At 45.5% G+C, this 21340-nt stretch overlaps 1 protein-coding gene across 3 annotated transcripts in view; it reads left to right on the top strand.

Annotated features, from left to right (window-relative positions):
• Positions 1 to 21340, top strand: part of grid2 (glutamate receptor, ionotropic, delta 2) — a 928012-nt gene that overhangs the window by 888952 nt on the left and 17720 nt on the right. For all 3 annotated transcript variants that reach the window (XR_013580586.1, XR_013580577.1, XM_078570739.1), the window contains exon 15: positions 20966 to 21206. Coding sequence is in view for 1 of the 3 variants with exons in the window: in XM_078570739.1 (XP_078426865.1) it covers positions 20966 to 21206 (241 nt within the window). In the remaining 2 variants the exon portion in view is untranslated. The remainder of the gene's footprint in view (positions 1 to 20965; positions 21207 to 21340) is intronic.

Here is a 21340-nt window from a genome sequence, read left to right as displayed (position 1 = left end):
GACGAGGAGGAGGATTTTCCCCTTGTCGGGCGGGTGGGCCACCCGCGATCGGGCCCCCACCCCGATTTCACTCTGTCTGGCCTATTCACGGCCAGCCAACACGAAACGCGCGCTGATAACCCCAGCGCTGCCTGGGTGGGGGCGGGAGGAGCAGAAGCGCTGAGGTGTGCGCATGTGCGGGGGTTCACTCAGTGAAAGCTCTCTGAAGGCACAGAGCTGCCTCAGGGAGTTGAAGATTTTTATCATGAGAAACAAAGGTTTGAAGGATAAGGAAAACATGAACCCACATGTGACTCTGTCACGTCAACAGGGACATGTGAAATATGAGTTTTAAAAACTTTAATTTTTTTTTAATCACTGTTCGAAACCACCCGCCCCATGGATGAGGTTTCACAAAAACTGCAAAGGCCACTTGGCCTATTCGCCCGCCCACCAACTGTTGGATGGGCAGCAAAAAATTCAATTTAATTAATTAGCCCTCTTAATTGTCGGCAGACGCACTGCTGACTCTTGCACGCGCCCGCCGACCAAAATATCGCGCTATTTCACGCTCGTGCGTGTCAGGCACGTGCCTGCACACCGAGCTGAAAATCCGGCCCCAGAGCTAGGGGGCATAGTTTACAAATAAGAGATGTCCCTTTTAGGATGGAGATGAGGAGAATTTATTTTCTCTCAGAGGGCCGTTAGTCTGTGGAGTTCTCTTCCTCAGAAAGCAGTGAAGGCTGGGCCATTGAATTTACTCAAGGCTGAGTTAGACAGATTTTTGATAGACAAGGGAGTAAGAGGTTATGGGGGGGGCAGGCAGGAAAGTGGAGTTGAAACCACAACCAGATCAGCCACGATGTTATCTAATGGCGGAGCAGGCTCGAAGGGCTGAATAACCTGCTCCTGCTTCTAAATCCTATGTTCTTATTCGTCTCCAGGTGATCGATGGGCGAATTAAACAATTGTCTCCATTCTGATCAAGGCTTTTGGTGTCACTAAATGCAGGATAAAAGTGATTTCTCTCACATTACACCATTGCAGGCTGCTCCTCTGCCACAACACCGTGGATGCTTGATGGGTTGTTCTTGATACAATGGGACCTTTTGATTTGTCCCAGTTCACTGTGATACAGGAACACTGCGATATCAAGAAACAACTGAGTATACTGAATACAGCAAAAGTTGAGGTCCCTGAAAACATCCCAGCTATAGTACTGAGGACTTGTGCTCCCAATCTAGCCATGGCACTAGCCAAGCTTTTCCAGTACAGCTACAACACTGGCATCTAGCTGATGATGTGGAAAATTGCCCAAATATGTCCTATCCCCAAAAAAAAGAACAAATCAAATCCGACCTATTACGTCCAATCAGTCTACTCAGCAAAGGGATGGAAGGTGTCCCTGACTGTGCTATCAAGCAGCACTTACTCAGCAATCCTCTGTACGTTGATGATCAGTTTGCATTCTGCCAGGGCTACTCAGCTCTGGGCTTCATCACAGCCTTGTTCCAAACGTAGAAAAAAGAACTGAACTCAAGGGGTGAGGTAAGAGTGACTTCCCTCGACACCAAGGCAGTAGACGACAGAGTGTGGCATCAAGGAGCCCTAGTGAAATTGAAGTCAATGGGAATCAGTGGGAAAACTCTCCACTGGTTGGAGTTATACCGAGCACAAAGGAAGATGGTTGTGGTTATTGGAGATCAATCATCTCAATTCCAGGACATCACTGCAGGAGTTCCTCAGGGTAGTGTCCTCGGCTCAACCATCTTCAGCTGTTTCATAAATGACCTCCCTTTCAACACAACACCAGAAGTGGGCTTGTTCACTGTGTTCAATAGCATTTGTAACTCCTCAGACACACAAGCCGTCTGTACCGAATGATGCAAGACTTGGGTAACATTCAGGCTTGAGCTGATAAGTGGCAAGTAACATTCACGCCACACAAGTATCAGGCAATGACCATCTCCAACAAAGAGGATCCAACCAACTCCCCTTGACATTTAGCAGCATTGCCATTGCTGAATCCATCGCCATTGCCATTCTGGGCGTTACCATTGACCAGAAACTTAACTGGACCAACCACATAAATACTATGGCTACAAGAGCAGGTCAGAAGCTGGGAATTTTGTGGTGAGTAACTCACCTCTCGTCTCCCCGAAGCCTGTCCAGCATCTGCAAAATACTGTCAGGAGTGTAATGGAATACTCTCCAATTGTCTGTCTCTCCAACTCAAAAAGTTTGACACCATCCAAGGCAAACTGGCCCACTTGACTGGCACCCCATCCACCATCTTAAACATTCACTCCCTCCACCACCAACACACAGTGGCCGCACTGTATATCGTTTCGAAGGTGCACTACAGCAACTCATCAAGGCTCCTTCCATACCTGCAAACTCTACCACCTAGAAGGACAAGGGTAGCATGGTCAGGGGAACATCACCACCTGCAAGTTCCCCTTCAGGTCACACACCATCTGATTTGGAATTATACCACTGTTCCTTCACTGTCACTGGGTTAAAATCCTGGAACACCCTTCCTAACAGCACTGTGGGTGTACCTACGCCAGATGGATCTCAACAGTTCGAGAAGGCTGTTCACCACCACCTTTGCGATGGCAGTTAAAGATGGGCAATAAACGCTGACCTTCTCAGTGACACTCACGTCCTATGAACAAATAAAAAAAAGCCTGGAGTTTGTTTTCTTCACAAGCAGACGCTCACCAGATTCCAGTCTCCTGTTTGCAGTAGCAAAGGAACTTCTAACAAACTGGTTTCACTTAATGGATTTGAGCTCACCTCTCAGATGTTTGTTGAACCCATACAATTGCGGGTAATCAGACATTTGCACTCATCAATCGTCCAGATGAGGAGAGTGGAGCATTTCAATTATGTTCTGAAGTTTTTCTTTACAAACAGCTTCCTCTGAACAGTGACCATGGCAACTTTCACCATTCAGGCTGGGCCCGTAGAGCAGCTCCTAATGCAACATCACAGGTTGTTTTCATCACAGCCGCAGCTACTCTGTGGAAGACAGATTCATGTCAATCCATCCAACCAGAATGATAATGAATTGAATGATAGCCCAGCGCAGACACAGGATGGAAAGTGAAGCAGGCACAGCTAAGTGCTGCGGTGCTGACATTGAAGATTCAGCTTGTGTGCAGAACCCATCAGCACAAGACACAAGTGAATCGAAACAGTCAAAGCCTAAAATTGTTATTGCAAAAAGAGACAACAGCAATTGAAAGCTGGAATAACACGCACCCATTTACTTGATCAGAATTGAGGGTGGATGCTGAGAGACTTGATGTGAACATTTAACCTTCTCCATGCTTAAAAAGTTTTAAAAAATCAAAGTTTAGAAATTCCAAGTTTAAAAAATCAAAAGGAAATGAGAGAGCAGAGGTGCAGGGTAGAGAAGAGATAATCAAAGTGTGACAGGAAGGGGTGGAAAATATAAGCAGAAGAGTGCAGCAGAAATTAGAACCAGAATGAGTAATAATGATAAAAAGTCAGAGCTTAAGGCTCTTTATCTGAATGCACGCAGCATTTGTAACAAGATAGATGAGTTGATGGCACAAATAGAAATAAATGGATTTGACTAGATAGCCATGACAGAGACATGGTTGCAGGGTAAACAAGGCTGGGTACTCAATATTTAAGGGTATTCGATATTCCGGAAAAATAGGCAAAAAGGAAAAGGAGGTGGGGTAGCTTTGTTAATAAAGGAGAGGTATCAGTGCAGTGTTGAGTAGTGATATAGGTGCGATAGATCGTGATGTGGAATCAGTTTGGGTGGAAATAGTGAATAGCAAGGGGAAGAAGTCATCTATAGGCGGGAGTCATCTATAGGCCTCCAAAGAGTTGCATTACTGTAGGACAGAGTATAAATTGGGAAATAATGGAGAAGGACGCTACAATTGTCATGGGTGATTTTAATCTGCATGTTGACTGGACAAATCAGATTGGCAGGGGTAACATGGAAGACGAATTTGTAAAGTGCATCATTCTTTGAGCAACACATTGCAGAACCTACCCGGGAACAGGCTATTTTAGATCTAGTAATCTGTAGTGAGGTAGGATTAATAAGAGATCTCGTAGTTAAGGATCCTCTAGGGGGTAGCGATCACAACATGGCAGAATTTCAAATTCAGTTTGAGGGCAAACAACTCGGGTCTCAAACCAGTGTCCTCAACTTAAATATGGGCAATTACAAAGGTATGAAGGAAGAGTTGTCCAAAGTGGGCTGGGAAAATAGACTAAGGGGAAGGTCAGTGGATGAGCAGTGGCAAACATTTAAGCAGATATTTCATAACACTCAGCAAAAATTTATCCCAGTTAAAAAGAAGGACTCGATGAGAAGGATGAACCACCCGTGGTTAACAAAGGCAGTCAAGGAGAGTATCCAATCAAAAACTAAGGCATACAAAGCAGCAAAAACTAGTGGTAGGCTCACTTTTAACCCACCTGAGTTCAAATAAGATTGAAACCAGTGCTCTCCTTTGTCCCCATCTATCGCTAGCCTTCTATCCAGCTTCACCTGCTCCATCCCCCCCTTGAACAGCATAAATTTCATCACATTTCCATCCCTCTTCAGCTCTGAAGAAAGGTCAAACGGACTCACCCAGCGCTTCCTGTGCGGGAGGTGGAGGGATTTCCCATCTGTCAAAGTGCGCTCTTTCACACATGTGCGCCAAAGAACGCACTGCTCCCTGAGACTAAGTGCTGAATCAGGGAGAGCGCTGAATGTTTAAAAAAACTTTAAAAATAGAGAAAGAAAAACATTATTAGCATGTTCCCCCCATGTGACACTGTCACACGAGATGAGACATGTTAATAAATATGAGTGAAACTTTAATAAACTTTTTAAAAACTGAGATGAAACCTCATCCCGCCAGTTTTATCTTTTTTCAGAAGCCCGCTGGGGCTCCTGGCCTGCCCGCCAGCCTTAAGGTTGGACGGACAGGTCTTTCAATGAGATTAATGATCCTGTCAATGGCCTCAATTGGCCATTGACAGGTCGGCGGGCAAACAGCTGATTTCGCTGTCCACCCGCCTTCCTAAAAGTTTAAATGGACCAGGATGATGTCGGGGGTTCCTCCTGATGTCATCCCGCGTCATTTTCCCATCGGCGAGCGGGCCCCACCCCCAAATCACCGACGGGAAAATTCTGGCCAGTGAGTGGGTAAGAACATGGCAGATGGAATATAATGTGGAAAATTGTGAGGTTATTCACTTTGGTAGAAGGAGCAGATGTGCAGAGTATTTCCTAAATGATAAGAGATTAGAAAGTGTAGATGCACAAAGGGACCTGGGTGTCCTTGTTCATAAGTCACTGAAGGCTAACATGTAGGTGCAGCAAGCTATTAGGAAGGCTAATGGGATGTTAGCTTTTATCGCAAAAGGATTTGAGTACAGGAGTAGTGAAGTCTTGCTTCAATTGTATAGAAGCTTGGTTAGACCACACCTGGAGTAGGGTGTGCAGTTTTGGTCCCCTTACCTCAGAAAGGATATTATTGCCATAGAGGGAATGTAGTGAAGGTTCACCAGATTTGATCCAGGGGTGGCGAGACTGTCTTATGAAGAGAGATTTAGGGAAACTGGGCCTGTATTCTCTAGAGTTTCGAAGAACGAGCGGCGACCTCATTGAAACCTACAAAATACTGAAAGGAATAGACAGGGTAAATGCAGGTAAGATATTTCCCCTGGTTGGGGAGTCTAGAGCCAGGGGACACAATTTCAAAATAAGGGGACAGCCACTTAGGACCGAGATGAAGAGAAATCTCTTGACTCAGAGGGTTGTGAATCTTTGGAATTCTCTACCCCAGAGGGCCGTGGAAGCTCAGTCATTGAGTATGTTTAAGGTAGAGGTTGATATATTTCTGATTAACAATAATGTAAAGGGTTATGGGGATAGTGTGGGTAAAAGGCATTGAAGTGTTTGATCAGCCATGATTGTATTGAATGGCAGAGCAAGCTCGATGGGCTGAATGTTCTTCTCCTGTTCCTATGTCCCTAAAACAGGGAGCAAAAGGGAGAGGGGAACATAAAACAATCACTAGAGGAAATGTATTATGAAAACCAATGGGACTAAAGGCTGACAAGAATCCTGGACCTCATGGCTTGCATCCTAGGCTGCAGAGATAGTGGATTCATAGATGGAAATTTTCCAAAATTCCCTATATTGTGGAAATGTCCCAGCAGATTGAGAAACTGAAAATGTCACACTTCTATGCAAGAAAGGAGGGAGCCAGAAAGCAGGAATCTATAGGCCAGTTAGTCTAACATATGTCACTGGGGAAGTGGATATAGTGGCAGGACGTTTAGGAAATAATAAAACAATCAGGCAGAGTCAACATGGCTTTGTGAAAGAGAAACCATGTTTGATAAATTTATTAGAATTCTCTGAGGATGTAACAAGCAGGGTGATAAAGGGGAACAAGCAGATGTAATGTATTTGGCTTTCCAATGGGATTCGATAAGATGCCATATAAAAGGTTACTGCACAAGATGGTTTTGGTGATAATATATTAGCATGAGTAGAGGATTTGCTAGCTAACAGGAAACAGAGAGTCAGGATAAATGGATCATTTTCAGGATTGCAAAACATAACTAGTGGAATGCCACAGGAAAGAGTGCTGGGATCTCAATGATTTACGACCTATATCAATGACTCAGATGAAGGGACCAACTGTATTGTGGCCAAATTTCTGACAATACAAAGATGGGCAGGAAAGCAAGTTGTGAGCAGGACAGAAAGAGTCTACAAAGGAATATAGACAAGTTAAGTGAGTGGGTGAAAGTTTTACAGATGGAGTATGACATGGGGGAAAATATGAGGTAGTCCACTTTGGCAGGAAGAACAGAAAAGCAGAACATTACTTAAATGAAGAGAGACTGCAGAATGCTACAGGACAGAGAGATCTGGCTGTCCATGCATGTAAATCACAAAACATTAGCTTGTAGGTACAGCAAGTGATTAGGAAGGCAAATAGAATGTTGATCTTTATTGCAAGGGAGGTGGAATATTAAAGTAGGGAACTCTTGCTACAACTGTACAGAGCATTGGTGAGACCAGATACTGTGAACAGTTTTGGTCTCCTTACTTAAAAAAGGGAATACTTGCATTGGAAGCAGTTCAGAGAATGTTCACTAGGCTGATTCCAGGGATGAAAGGGTTGACTTATAAGGAAAGGTTGAGCAGGTTGGGCCTTTCATCATTGGGAGTTTAGAAGAATGAGAGGTGATCTTTTTGAAAGTGATAAGATTCTGAGGAGGCTTGACAGGGTGGATGCTGAGATGATATGTGGAGGAATCTAAAACTAGGGGTAACAATTTAAAAATAAGGCCTCTCCCATTTAAGGTGGATATGAGGAGGAACTTTTTTCTCAGAGGGTCAGTAGTCTTGGGAGTTCTCTCCCCCAGCCAGCAGTGGAGGCTGAGTCATTGAATATATTCAAGGCTGAGTTAGACAGATTTTTGATCTACAAGGGAGTCAAGGGTTATGGGGCACAGGCAGGAAAGTGGAGTTGAGGCCACAATCAGATCAGCCATGATCTTATTCAATGGCGGAGCAGGCTCGATGGGCTGAATGGCCCACTCCATTTGTATGATCTCATGATTGGCAGGGTAATTAGAGTAGATAAGGAGAAATTGTTTCCACTGACAGGAAGGTCAGTAACCAAAGGATTTAATATAATTTGCAAATGAAAAAAGACTTGCATTTATATAGCACCTTTCAGAACCACAGGATGACCCAAAGTGCTTTACAGCCAATTAAGTACTTTGCTGATGTGCAGTCACTGTTGTAATGTAGGAAATGCAGTAGCCAACTTGCGCTCAACATGGTCCCTGGAGCAGCAATATGATAATAACCAAAAAATCTGATTTTGTGATTTGATTGAAGGATAAATGTTGACCATGGAGAACTCCCCTGCTTTTCTTTGAAGTAACTCCACAAGATCTTTTATATCTATCTGAGAGGGCTGACAAGACCTCACCTCAGCTTAACATATCATCTGAAAGATGGCACCTCCAACAGTGCAGCACTCCCTCAATGCTGCCTGCATTTTTGTGCTCAAGTCTTGGAAAGAGAATTGGACCTAGAGTTCCACTGACTCAGAGGTGAGAGTGCCACCAACTGAGCCACAGTTGACATAAGGAAGGTGAGGGGGGTGGGTGCGTGATGAGGAGAATTCTTTTTATGCAGCGAGTTGTGATCTGCAATGCACCCCCTGAAAAGGTGATAGAAGCAGATTCAGTGCTAACTCTGCCTTGCCTCAACACCAAAATACAAAGAATTGAGAACAACACAGCGCACGATCTGCATTTATAGATTTAACTCCTCTGGCTGCATCAGAAATCCTGTCTTCAAAAGTGAATGGTAGGTAATTTGGATTCTGTGTTCAGGCTCACACGTTTATTTGGAATCCGTTGTGCTTCGTAACTCTGCAAAATGCTTGTTATTCAGAGTCCGCACACTGTCTGCAGTAACCTGTATGCCACAGTATTTTTTACAGTTCCTTCTATCTGAGAAAGTACGTTATACATTATAGACCACTTATCTTCATATTCAATTTGGCAGCCATTACTACTGAATCTTCACATGTCAAAGGCTTGTCATGCAGTCCAAAGTCCTGTCTGTGCACGCAGGAAGGGTCTGAATTAAGGAAGAAAGATAAAATGGGGGCAATCCATCCTAAATATTAACGGTGATTTGATTGTACAACCCTTCATGTATTGACGTTATGCTTGGAATCTGAGTTGACGCTTTCACAATTCAGTGCTCCCCTGACACAAATTCTGTTCCGAATATAAAAATGCTGGCAGATACTTGTGTTTTTCTCCAAAAAAAATTCTTTTCCAGGCCTCAGTCAGATTGAACAAGTGTTTTGGATGTAGACAGCTGTGTCTTCATTGGACTATAATCAGAGAGAATTTGGCAGGATAATTCATTCTAGTAAATATTCAGAATCACCCTGCCACAGATAGTAGATAGTATTACACAGAATTTACAGCACAGCAACTGGCCATTCAGCCCCACAGGCTTATGCTAGCGTTTATGCTTCACACGAGCCTCCCCTTACTCTATTTCATCTCACCCTACCAACATATCCTTCTATTCCTTTCTCCCTCATGTTTATCTAACTTAACCCTCCTAAATTCATCTTTCCTATTTGCCACAGCTACTCCCTGTGGTAGTAAGTTCTACATTCTTACCACTCTATGAGTAAAGACATTTCTCTTGAACTTCTTAAAACTATCTTATATTCATGAGCCCTAATTTTAGACTGTTCTAACCAAATGAAAACCCTTCATAATGTTAAAGATCTCTATCAGGTCACCATGTAGCCATCTTTTCTGAAGTAAAGAAGTCCAGCCTGTTCCGCCTTTCCTGATAGTTAAAACCTCTCAGGTCTAGTATTATTCTGGTAAGTATTTTTTGTAACTTCTCCAGTGCCTCTATATCCTTTTTCTAACCAGCATTCCACACAAGTTTAGCATAACTTACCTGATTTTCAATTCTGTTCTTCTAGCACTGAACCCCAGTGATCTGTTTGTTAACAACAACAAGCATTAAAATGTCTCAAGGTGCTTCTCAGTAGTGTTATCAAACGAAATTTGGCACTGAGCCACATAAGATGGCACACATGATATTAAGACAGATAAAGTTTAGTCAAAGAGGCAAGTTTTAAGGAATGTTTTAAAGGAGAAAAAAGTGGTAGAGAGACAGAGAAACTAGTGAATTCCAGTGCTGTTATGGTCTAGGCAACTGAAGGCACGGCTGCCAATGGTGGAGTGATTAAATCCTTTGCTGCTACTTTTAATGAAAACTACTTTTAATATGTAAGTTGAGTTGACATTTTGGATATGGCTCCATGCAGGCTAACTTGTCAGCCCATTCATACAGACCAAATATCTGACACAGATCTTGCCCAGATTGGAGAAGTTCCAATCAGATCTATTCAAGTTCAGTCCCTTTACGGTCACAACTCTGGGGGAACTGTACATTTGTCAAGTTCTTCGGATAAAAGCAAGTTATATATTCAGCCAGAGTCATTTAGAATTCGAACTCTGTGAGCTATTAATTATGGATCTTTTAGCATCTCTTCCTAATAGACTCCCTCTGCTGGTACATGTGTGTATGGTAGCCTCAAATGGACAATGCAATACACTACAAAGTCCACAGCCACAAATGTAAGAGAAAAACTTGCAAGATCTTTCCAAAATCCTGTGTTATATCTACTTGCCTGTATGCATATATAATATAATTATGGATTAATGAATTAAATGTTAAGGAACTTATATTCATATTCCATATTCCATGACTCCAGGATGCCTCAAAACACTTTACAGCAAATGAAGTACTTTTGTAGTCACTGTTGTAATTTTGGAAACGTGACAGCCAATTTTCAGACAGCAAGTCCCCAAAGCAATGTGAGAATGACCAGATAATCTGTTCTGTGATGTCGGTTAAGGTAAAAATATTGGACAGGACACCAGGGATAACTCTCTTGTTTTTCTTCAAAATAGTGCCATGGAATCCTTCACATCCACCCAAGAGGGAAGACCAGGCTTCAAATTAATGTCTCTTCTGAAAGACAGCAGCTCTGACAGTATATCTTTCCCTCAGTCCTGCATTGGGAGCGTCAGCCTAAATTTTGGGCTTCAGTCTCTGGATTGGGACTTGAAGCCAAAACCCTTTTCCTCAGAGAAAAATGTACAGCCAACTAAGTGACAGCATAGCTCCAGCCATTTCCATCTTTGCCCCAAAGTTTAAATGAGGTGGAGCAGCCAGTAGGAACCAATTATACTCAGGACCAAAGGCGGAACCTTGACAAAGTTAATGGGGACCAAATGAACCTCTCCCGCTCTTGCCACCTGACATTGGCGTGTTGGAAGGATTTGCAGGTCGCTACTCAGCCTGTTGACCATGTTATAAACGCACCTCCCTTGGCCATCAAGTCCTGGGGTGGGACTTGAACCCTCAGCTTTGAGGCAGGGCTACTAACCACTGCGCCACAAGACCACCTGGGAATATGTCTACCACTGCTTTAAAGGAGCTTTGTTGCCATGGTGAAGTATTTTGTAAGACTTTTTCCTTATTTTCATATGTGAGAGAACATGGGCAGAATCAATGATGGAAATCCGATTGCATCACGCATCATAAATGGCACCACCGACAGAAATTTACGCTCCCCCCCAATGGGTTTGTAGGGGGGGGGTGGGTGGTGAGCTTAAAATTGCTTGGATGGGTTTCCCGCTGGGTTCCCACCCTCCCCGACCTCTCTGAAATTTCACGCTGGGGAGTTGGGGGCGGTGAGAGGGGGGGGCTGGGGGGATGTGAGGCATTGGCTGGCCCGCCTGCCCTTTCCCCAGTTGAAGCCCTTAAGTGGCCAATTATTGACCACTGAAGGGCCGTTTCACAACCAGCCTCAATTTTCAGGCTGGCGGGAGGAGTTCTGGGGCTTGGGGAAATCCCGAAAATAAATCGGGTTCAGGCCTTGGGCAGGAAGTTTGGGAGTGGGGGCGGTGCCCCCTTTTAACATCAAGTGCCACCCCCCCCCCCCTCACCCGCTCACTTAAGGTCCGGTAACTGCAGGACCTCCCTCCCAACCCCCCGGCCTCTCCGCTGACATCCCAATCCCCCTTTATCCAACCGCCACAGGTCTCCCCTACCCTTCCTGCCCTGAGACCCCTCCAAAACTTACCTGTTCCAGGAATCCCAAGACTTAGGCTCTGCCCTGTCCACTGCAGCTTCTGGCGCTGCAGGGACTAGAGATCTACCGGCCAATCAGATTTACCGGCAGCTGTCTAAGGCGGGACTTCCTCCTGAGTGAGGGGCAGAAGTCCCACCTCCAGCCAATGACCGCTCGTTGGAGCATGGAATGGCTGTGGGGCAGGCAGGGTTGGCGAGGATGTGTTCCCCGCCGACTCTTCGGACGGGGAAAAGGGAAAACCTGTCATCTGAAATATCCCGACCCACATTTTTAACAGGAAGTTTTTACAATTACCAATGTCCACTGTGCCTTAAGGGTTGAGATAATTGAGATATTTGAGATGATTAAAGGACTTGATAGAGTAGATAGATGGTGGGGGTACGAGTCCAGGACAAGGAGGCATAACCTTAAAATTCGAGCCTGGCCGTTCAGAGGTGAGGTCAGGAAGCACTTCTTCACACAGAGGGTAGTGGAAATCTGGAACTCTGTCTCCCAAAAGGCTGCTGAGTCTGGGAGTCAATTGGAAATTTCCAAACTGAGATTGATACATGTGTGTTGGGTGAGGTGTTAAGGGTTACAGAATCAATGCGGAGTTAAAATACAAATCAGCCATGATCTAATTAGTTTCTGGAACAGGCTCGAAGGGCTGAATGGACTCCTACTGTTCCTACGATCTTACTCCAAAGATTCCAAAGTGATCCCAGTTCATTTAGTTCATGCCATCTAAAGGACATCAGTCCAGCCTGCAATCCTCTTCTCTGTTTTAGTCCAAATCAATGGCTTTAAGATGAGTAGCTCCAGGCAGGGGAAGATCCTCATCCAGAAACAGAAAGGGTTTTGATAGACTAAATAAGGAGAAACTGTTTCCATTGACGGGAGGTTCGCTAGCCAAAGGGCACAGTTTTAAGGTGATATGCAAAGGAACCAGAGGCAACATGAGGAAAAGGTTTCCACACAGCAAGTTTTTGTGACCTCAGACACACTCCCAAAAAGGTTGTGGGCACAGATTCAGTAGCAACTTTCAAAAGGAAATTGGATAAACACTTGAGGGAAAAGGTACAGGGCCATAGAGAAAGAGCAAGGGGTTGGGACTATGGTTTTCCACAGTTTCTGTAGTGTAGAATCTTTCACTGTTTCTTCTCGTAACTGCTGGCATTTGTGTTGCACAAAATGTACCAGATCAATTGACGGACTTGCATTCTCCTGCAAGTGTGATGTTGTAGCTCCCTTGAAACTGTCAGTTTTGTCAAAACATTCTAGATATTTCAACGTTAAGTTGTGAACTGAGGTGATAGGAGTAGTTCCTGAGGTTGATCTGCCTTGTGATGTCAGACTGATTCCATGGATTGTTAACTCGTGAGGTCACGACATGCCAGTAGATCTACAATCGCTGGGACTTTAGCTTCCGTGATGTAGAGTATCTGTGCCATCCAGGAGGATTGATTGTACTTGCACTCCAGGACTATGGATCCTCCACATGGAATCAGTGAACGGTGAAAGTTCCATAGCAGTAGGTTTTGCCATGGCCTTCCACATCTGTGGATATATGTCTTTTAGAATTTGTCGAGTTGGCACTTGTTGGCACTTGCCCCTGTGTCAATCTTGGCCAATAACAAAATAGTTACCAACTCTCTTCGGACAGATCATTTGAATCTTGGCAAACACTTAGGATGGCATCCATGTTTTCTGGAGATTGACAATGTGAAACATGCGTTGACCACTCTTTGTCACGTTGTACACACCATTGTCATTTTCAGATTTATCAATCACCTCATGTATATGTTTCTGATGGGATACCCAATGGTCATTCTTATTGCTTACAGGTGCCTGTTGTGTACGGTCTGTTTGGATCAGTGCACGGCTCTTTGTAGCTGCATCAGCCTTTGCTCTAGTGCCCTGCCGCTGCCAATGGCCCTTTCTGCCACATGTCTTGCAGGATTGCTGGAACGCTGGGCATTTCCTTGGTGCATGCAGAAGGCCACACTTTCCACATGTCTCGCTAGGTTTTGATGTTGTAGTGAGTGTGTCAACAATTGGGGTTGTAAAGCTTTGTCAACCTGTGAGGGTCACTTCATACTCACGTCCACCCTCGAGCAGCTCATCGACGCTAAAGGTTTTGGCCTTGTCTAGCAGATCTTTCTGGAATACTTCTACGGGAGTGGGATGCGATCACCAACTCAATAATTCCGTCTGCTAGCTCTGCGTTTGAAAAATCACATTCTCTGCCTCTGCTGATGAAGTGGTTTATGGATTCTGTCGGCTGTTGTCGAAATTACATGGGCTCTAGTCGATGAATATGGAAGTTTAATTCGATTCTGAACTGGTCTTCCAATGCAGTCCATATCTTTTAGGGATCCTTTAGCTCTTCTGCTGTTAATCCTGACATGTTCAGCCTGTGTAGACCTTCCTTCCCAATTGCTAGGGGAATTTTTATGGTTTGCTTGCCTGGTTCAGATACACTTGAATCAAGAAATCATAGCCCTGTACGCTGTTTAAACATTTTGAATTCGGACAGTAGGTCAACTGCATCCCAATTCAAACTGGGGAATTTTCTGGACATTCTGACAATATCCCTTTGACATTCCTTCTTCCGTGGTGCCTGGGAGGAGTGTCTCTGGGGCCATTTTGGTGCGTTTTTCCGAAGCTCCGCCCACGATGATAAGTTGTGGCGGGAACACACCACGTAGCATCGGCGTCTTCGCTTTTTATTAAATTTATTGTTCAGCAACTCCCGAAGCCACCTGTTATAATCGCTACCTTCCCTGGCCCAATTTTTATGACAGTTTTTTCTGGGGTTTTTTTGTTTGACTCTCTCGCTTTGCTTGCCATCAATCCGGCTCCACATCCTGGTCATTCCGCTTTCCCGGCTGAGCTAATCTGGTGCTGGTCCTCCCGATGTGCTGTCCCACTCGTGGAACTGACAGGCCATGCACTACAATCTCACCGCCAGTGATTGTCCGCTCACTGCATCTTTACTTGAGCACTAGCTTGGTTCTGTGTCTCCAAAGCTTTTCTTCACAGTCTCCGCGCTGTGTTTTCAACACACTGCAACATCACTGTGGTCTGACCAAAACGTCAAGGCTCTTCTCATGTCATGTAGTGCAACCTAAAGCTGTTCACCATGTCATACCTGTACTTAATCTTGCTGCCAGGTTATTTGACCACTGCTGAGCACCATGTTGTGTTTTTATAATGAAATAAGGCACTAATCACTCTTAAGTGATTGGGTAAACACATCGCAGGTTCATTTATTAAGACTAGGCACATGAGAACAGTTAAACACGGGTATAAAGCTTGAAGTCATCAGAGCTGTGTGTGCTGCGCTCTGCTCAAAGCAAAAGTGAAACTAAGACTGGATCACATGACACATCTAGTGATGTCATGCTGATACCTCTTAAAGGCATATTACACACAGGGCTACAGTGAAAGAGCAAGAGGGTGGTACTAATTGGATAACTCTTTCAAAGAGCCTGCATTGTCACGAGGGACCGAATGGCCTCCTTCTGTATTGTATCATACCTGTGATTGTAAATGGAATTTGAGATAAAGCATGAGACTGCCCTCAACCCATTTAACACAAAAGACAGAACTTAAAGGGGCACAGCCTATAAAAAGACAAAAGAGTTGTGGTGACCTTTGTGTTCTCCACAATGCCACTTGGCGGCTTTGTAATGGCTGGTCTCAGAGAAATTTTATATCCGTATCTTTTTTTTCTGTAAACCAACGCAAGTGGATGGACAGAGGAATTTCTCAGTTATTATTCCCTGTGGCTTAATCATGAGAAACAAAGCTGGACACCAGAGGAGGGCCCACTCACTTTCCTGCATGGATCCTTGTCAGAGCTGCCAACTCTGGTCGAACATATTCCTGGAGGCCTGCTCATATGTTCTATCTGCTACAGTCAAACAGTTTCCCCGACCCCCAACCATCTCCTATACTGGAAAACTAATAGAGGTGTTCAACGAAACACGCCATTCTTCTGGATTTGATCGTGGCAGAGTCTTGCAGGTTAATATTTCATTTTTGGAGACTCCAGGACAATCCTGGAGGGTTGGCAACCCTACAGGATCTCGACAGTAACAACTTATATTTATACAGCAAGGGCAGGGGTTGGTTGTCAGCCGGTAGGCCCATCCATGAGCCTTCCTGCCACGGGCTTACTCAGGTCGGAGGTGGGAAGGTGCTGGAGTCCCCACCCGCCACACTCCCACCTGATCGACTGCCCCCTCCACCACCACCAAACTCGACTCGGGGAGGCCATTCAACTCTGGCCAATATGACACTGAGAGCCACATAGGGAGGTATTGGGCAGAATTTTACAGCTCCATTGTGGCGGGGGTGAGGCCGGAAAATGCGGTGAGCCCTTCAAAACTTACTGCCAGATCCCACCAGCAGGAGGCGCCGTAAAATCCCGCTCGGTAGGTGAGATGACTAAAAGCTTGGCCAAAGAGGTAGGTTTGAAGGAGTGTCTTAAAGAGGGAAAGTGAGGCAGAGAGGCAGGGTGGTGGGGTGGGGAGGTGGGGTGGGGGTAAAGAGGGAATTGGGGCCTGGGCAACTGAAGGCATGGCCACCAATGGTGGAGCGATTAAAATCGGGGGTGTTCAGGAGGCCGGGATTAGAGGGAGCACCAAGATCTCAGAGGGCTAAGCGGCTGGAGGAGATGACAGAGATAGGGAGGGGCGCGGCTAAGGTGAGATTTGAAAACAGGGACGAGAATTTTAAGATCAGGACTTCGTTTGGCCAGGAGTCAATGCAGGTGGGCAAGAACGGGGGCGATATGGGGAAACGAGGCTTGTTGTGAGTTCAGACACGGGCAGCAGAATTTTGGATGACCCCAAGTTTATGGAGGGTGGTAGGTGGAAGATGAGCCTGGAGTGCGTGGGGGAGGATTGAGGTATAACCGCAACGAACGAGAGCTATTCCCTATTGATTTTTTGAACTGGAAAGAATCGCCGAGTCCGAGATAGAATTAGACTGGTGTCTGGCAGAAATCAACACTCTCCCTTTCATAATGTTCTGCTTTGATTTGACATTCTTCACTTCTTAACTCTGCGCGATGCGCAATTACCTTTCCTAATAGAGAACCAGCTTGATATGTTTTTACGACATCAGGTATCAAGGTACACATTTGCATAATTACTGCTTCATTTTTTTTTAACTGAAATGGGGCATTAATGTAATTATACCCATTAATCACCAGCGGTTTTATACCTGGGCTAGATATTAAAAAAGTTCTGTGTGACTTCTAGAAACAAGACTGACCTGCATTCCAAATGGTTCTGCAGATGAAATTTCACAGCCTTTGTTGTGTAATGTGGGTGATGAGCATTTTTGTTTTGCTTCATGCTTATTTTCTGAAGAAATTAAGCAACTGCCTGGCAGGGAGCCAAACCAATTACCCTCCCTGTGTTGATGACAAGGAATCGGGAAATTAAAATCCTTTAAATCCTGCCTGTTTGATAAACCAAACCTTGATTATTTGCATCATCCGGCCTTCCCGCTAGTGTAAATGCAAAGATTAGCTCCGGATTTGCAAAACTAACATTGGCAGTGGATGGCCGAGACCCTAATAAAAGGCCTGAGGCTTTCGCTGTGTGGCTGGTAGACCAACTCACCGGCTTTAAGGCTTGCTTCTTTGCCCCCCCTTCTCAATGCAGCTTCTAATGCAATGCACCCCTACAACATAAGGAAAGTTACGGGGTTTCAGCCCACTATGTAGTCCAAGGCATTTCACGGGAAAAGAGATGTTTGGAAAGACAAAACATTTAGTGCAGCGCAAAGTCCGATGCATGTATTAGGTGCCAGCAGTGGCTTAGTGGGTCTCACTCTCCTCTCTGAGTAAGGCCATCGTGAGTTTAAATCCCATCCTAGAGATTTAAGCACAGAATCCAGGCTGATACTCCCCATGCAGTACTGCAGGAATGCTGCGCTGGTGGGTGTGCTGTCTTTCAGATATGGGGGGGCAGGCGGGTTGATATAAAATGCAGAAGAGTTATATTGGACCCGATTAGTTAACTCTGTTTCTCCCTCCACAGACCTGCTGAGGTTTTTCCAGCGCTTTCTGTTTTTATTTCAGATCCCCGGCATCCGCAGTATTTTGCTTTTATGGTAAACTGAAGCCCTGTCTGTCCTCTCAGGGAAAATGTCAGGTGGCACTTTCTCGAAGAACAGCAGTTGGGGCCTCCCCAGGCCTCCCTGGCCAATATTCATTCCTCAACAAACACCAATCAAACAGCTCATCTGGGCATCGTCTCACTGCTGATATTGGGATCTTGCTTTGCACAAATTGACCCACATCACAACAGTGACTACACTTCAAAAGTGCATCGCTGGCTATAAAGCAGCCGGGGGCACCTGGAGGTCAGACGAGGTGCTACACTCCTCCATTTTGTTGAACTCATTAACACATTTAATGGCACAAATTGCTCTGTCAAAACAGCACATAAAGGAATTTTACTCGAATATGTTAAGCACTGCACTGCTAGATGGAGGTAAGTGCCAAGGTGTTACACACTTAATCAATTCTGCACTGAGTATAGAATCACAGAAATTTAACACACAGATGGAGGCCATTCATCCCATTGGGCGCTATTTAATGTAGGCAACAGGGGACTTGCCCAAGCCTCGTGTCGCCTCTTTACACTGCATTGAGTGACAATTGGGCACTTAACTGGGCAGCAGCAGGTCTTCCCTGGGATCAAGGACCCTGGTGCAGAAACCCCGCCCACTGAGAGCTGCCGGCCAATCAGAAGTTGGCAGCTCTTCATTGCTCGGCAGTGCCACCAGGAGACGGTGGCAGCTGCAGGTACTACACCCGTCCAAAACCCAGGATTGCGGAGGAACCCCCCCAGGCACAGGTTAGTGGTGGCAGGAGGGGTGTTGCAGGGGAGAGGGTTGGCAGCAAGGACAGGGAGGTGGTCCTCAGCAGGCCCCTCCCTTCCTGATGCCTGGTCCTTCAATCAAGCATCCAGTGCCCCCTCTGGAGCCCACAAGCACCACACCACCCCCCCTCCCCCCTCACAGAAATTGCTTTTTGGGCTTCCCCCACCCATCACTGGGTTAATACCAGTGGCAGTGGGATGAGGCATTAATCACCCACTTGAGGGCTTCAACTTAAGCACCGTCCACAAGCCTTCCCCCCCCAGACTTAATCAGCCTGATTAAATGCCCCCCCAGCACCAAACCCAGCACGGGGTGGGTATTAGGCATTAAATTCGGCCCCTCGTATCTGTCCCACTGAATCCAGCCTTATCCCAATTTCCAGCTCTTGGTCTGTAGCCCTGCAGGTTCTCACACCTCAGACGCATATCCGAATTTTTTTTTAACTGTAATGAGGGTTTCTGCCTCCACCACCATTTCAGGCAGTGGATTCCGAATCCCCACCACCCCTGGGTGAAAAAGTTCCTCCCCAACTCGTCTCTAATCCTTCTACAGATTACTGCAAATCCATTTCCTCTGATTGATCTCTTCACTAAGGGGAACTAGGTCCTTCCTAACCACTCTGTCTAGGTCCCTCATAATCTAAAACAAAAACAGAATTACCTGGAAAAACTCAGCAGGTCTGGCAGCATCGGCGGAGAAGAAATCAGTTAACGTTTCGAGTCTTCATGACCGAAGGGTCATGAAGACTCGAAACGTTAACTGATTTCTTCTCCGCCGATGCTGCCAGACCTGCTGAGTTTTTCCAGGTAATTCTGTTTTTGTTTTGGATTTCCAGCATCCGCAGTAGCTTTTAGCTTTTTGTTTTTATCCCTCATAATCTATGCACTTCAATTAAATCTCCCCTCAGCCTCCTCTGTTCCCAAGAAAGCAGCCCCCGCCTGTCCAATCTTACCCCATTGCTAAAGTTCGTTATTCCTGGCAACGTCCTCGTAAATCTCCTTTGTACCCTCTCCAGTGTGATCACACCCTTCACCACCACGTGATGACCAGGAGTGTGTGCGAAAGCTATAAAACCACAACCTCTAACATGTCCACAGTTCCCAACTCCGTTCAGACATATTCCTGGAGGTTTCTTCACATGACCTCCAACCCCTCCCGCCATTGGTCATCCATCCAACACGTTCATCCTCGTAGCGTCCCTCCGCCAATTGGAAAGCGGACAGGTCCTTCATTATGGGTGATTCTTGACTGTCAGTCCAATAGCCATTCATTCCCCCACGACCAGTGCTTCTTTATATCTGGTAAACAAAATTGCTCAAAGAATTTCATTTTTAAAAAACACATTTTTTAAATTGACTCTCTGTGTCTCTCAGAAGATTAACCTTTAACCCCTGGAGACTTCAGGGCAATCGTGGAAAAGGTTGGTAACCCTGGCAGAAAATGTTGCATCGCAATTTTTTTTTTGCACTTTGTCCTGGCTGGTACTGGTCAGAACTGATAGACACCAGCTCAGGGGCAGCTTGCAGGTTCTCAACGTTAGCCTGAAAGATAAAATGGACAAGCTAGAAGCAACTCGCTCTCAGGTGCCTTCACTGTCTCTATACGATGTCCTTCACAGCAACGTACACCCACCCTTGCTAAACCAGGAATGTGCACCACACACGTGGCCCTGAGAGCAGCATTCTGTCATTATTAATTTATTCTCCTCCTAGTTGCCACCTTCAGCCTGCTTGACGCACAGGAATTGATGGCAGGAAACCAGCTGGGAGCAGCAGTTCCATCACACTCAAATCGGAATGCAAGATTTGACCCAAAGTTACTCACTGCCTCCTCCTGCCTGTTCATTTTACCTTCCGAGTCCATTCTTACGGAGACTCGTGTTTCCTTCGTTTTTTTTTATATAACTTTAACTTAAATATGTTTGCAGCTTTCAAGGAAATGTGTGTTTTGGTTATTCTTATGCACAAAAGGCAGGGTTGATTGTACTTGAGGAGGGTTCCAGGTCCTGCTTTGTGTGTAAAGCCTGCCCCCATGTGGAAACCACTGGGATTGCTGCTGATGAATTTTGTGAATCTCAGCTCCCAAGGCTTATGGGATGGCGGGAGGAGTTGGCTGTGTACTGTAGCAGCATAGAGCCAATTCTGCAACCTGCAAGCATCACAACATATTTAAGATCATATATTTTACACCCGTACATATTGACACACATGGAAACATAGAAAATAGCACTCGGATATGTATGCACACATAGACTCACACATAAAGCCACCTACACACACTGTATGGAGTGTTTGGATGATTCTCTGCCTGCTGTTTATGGGAATCTTAGGAATAACTCACAGTCATAAATGTTTACAGTGTTCTTGTCTCTTTGACTCAAGGATCCTGGAACTTCTTCAACACGGAGACCTTGACATCCTGAAGCACAAATGGTGGCCCAAGACAGCGCAGTGTGACATCTACTCCTCATCCAGAGCTCAGCAGAAAGGCAATGCCTTCGACCTGGCCAGCTTCGCTGGTGTCTTCTGCATCCTGGCTGCCGGCATCATCCTGGCCTGCCTCATAGCCATCGTGGAAAACTGGTGGAACAGACGGAAAGGATCCCGCGTCCCCTCGAAAGAGGTAAGATTCTGTGGTGGTCATCACCACATCCGCCTTGGCGACGAGTAACAGATTTAACGCCACTCCGCACCAATATGAGATACCCGCTGCTAATCACCTAAGGGTTTCGTTTGTACAGGCTGAAGATCGTAAAA

The sequence above is a fragment of the Cetorhinus maximus genome, chromosome 1 (genome assembly GCF_964194155.1).
Source record: "Cetorhinus maximus chromosome 1, sCetMax3.hap1.1, whole genome shotgun sequence".
NCBI classification, from domain to species: domain Eukaryota; kingdom Metazoa; phylum Chordata; class Chondrichthyes; order Lamniformes; family Cetorhinidae; genus Cetorhinus; species Cetorhinus maximus.
The sequence above is the reverse complement of the archived record's forward strand: the minus strand, read 5'-3'. Positions and strand labels throughout refer to the sequence as shown.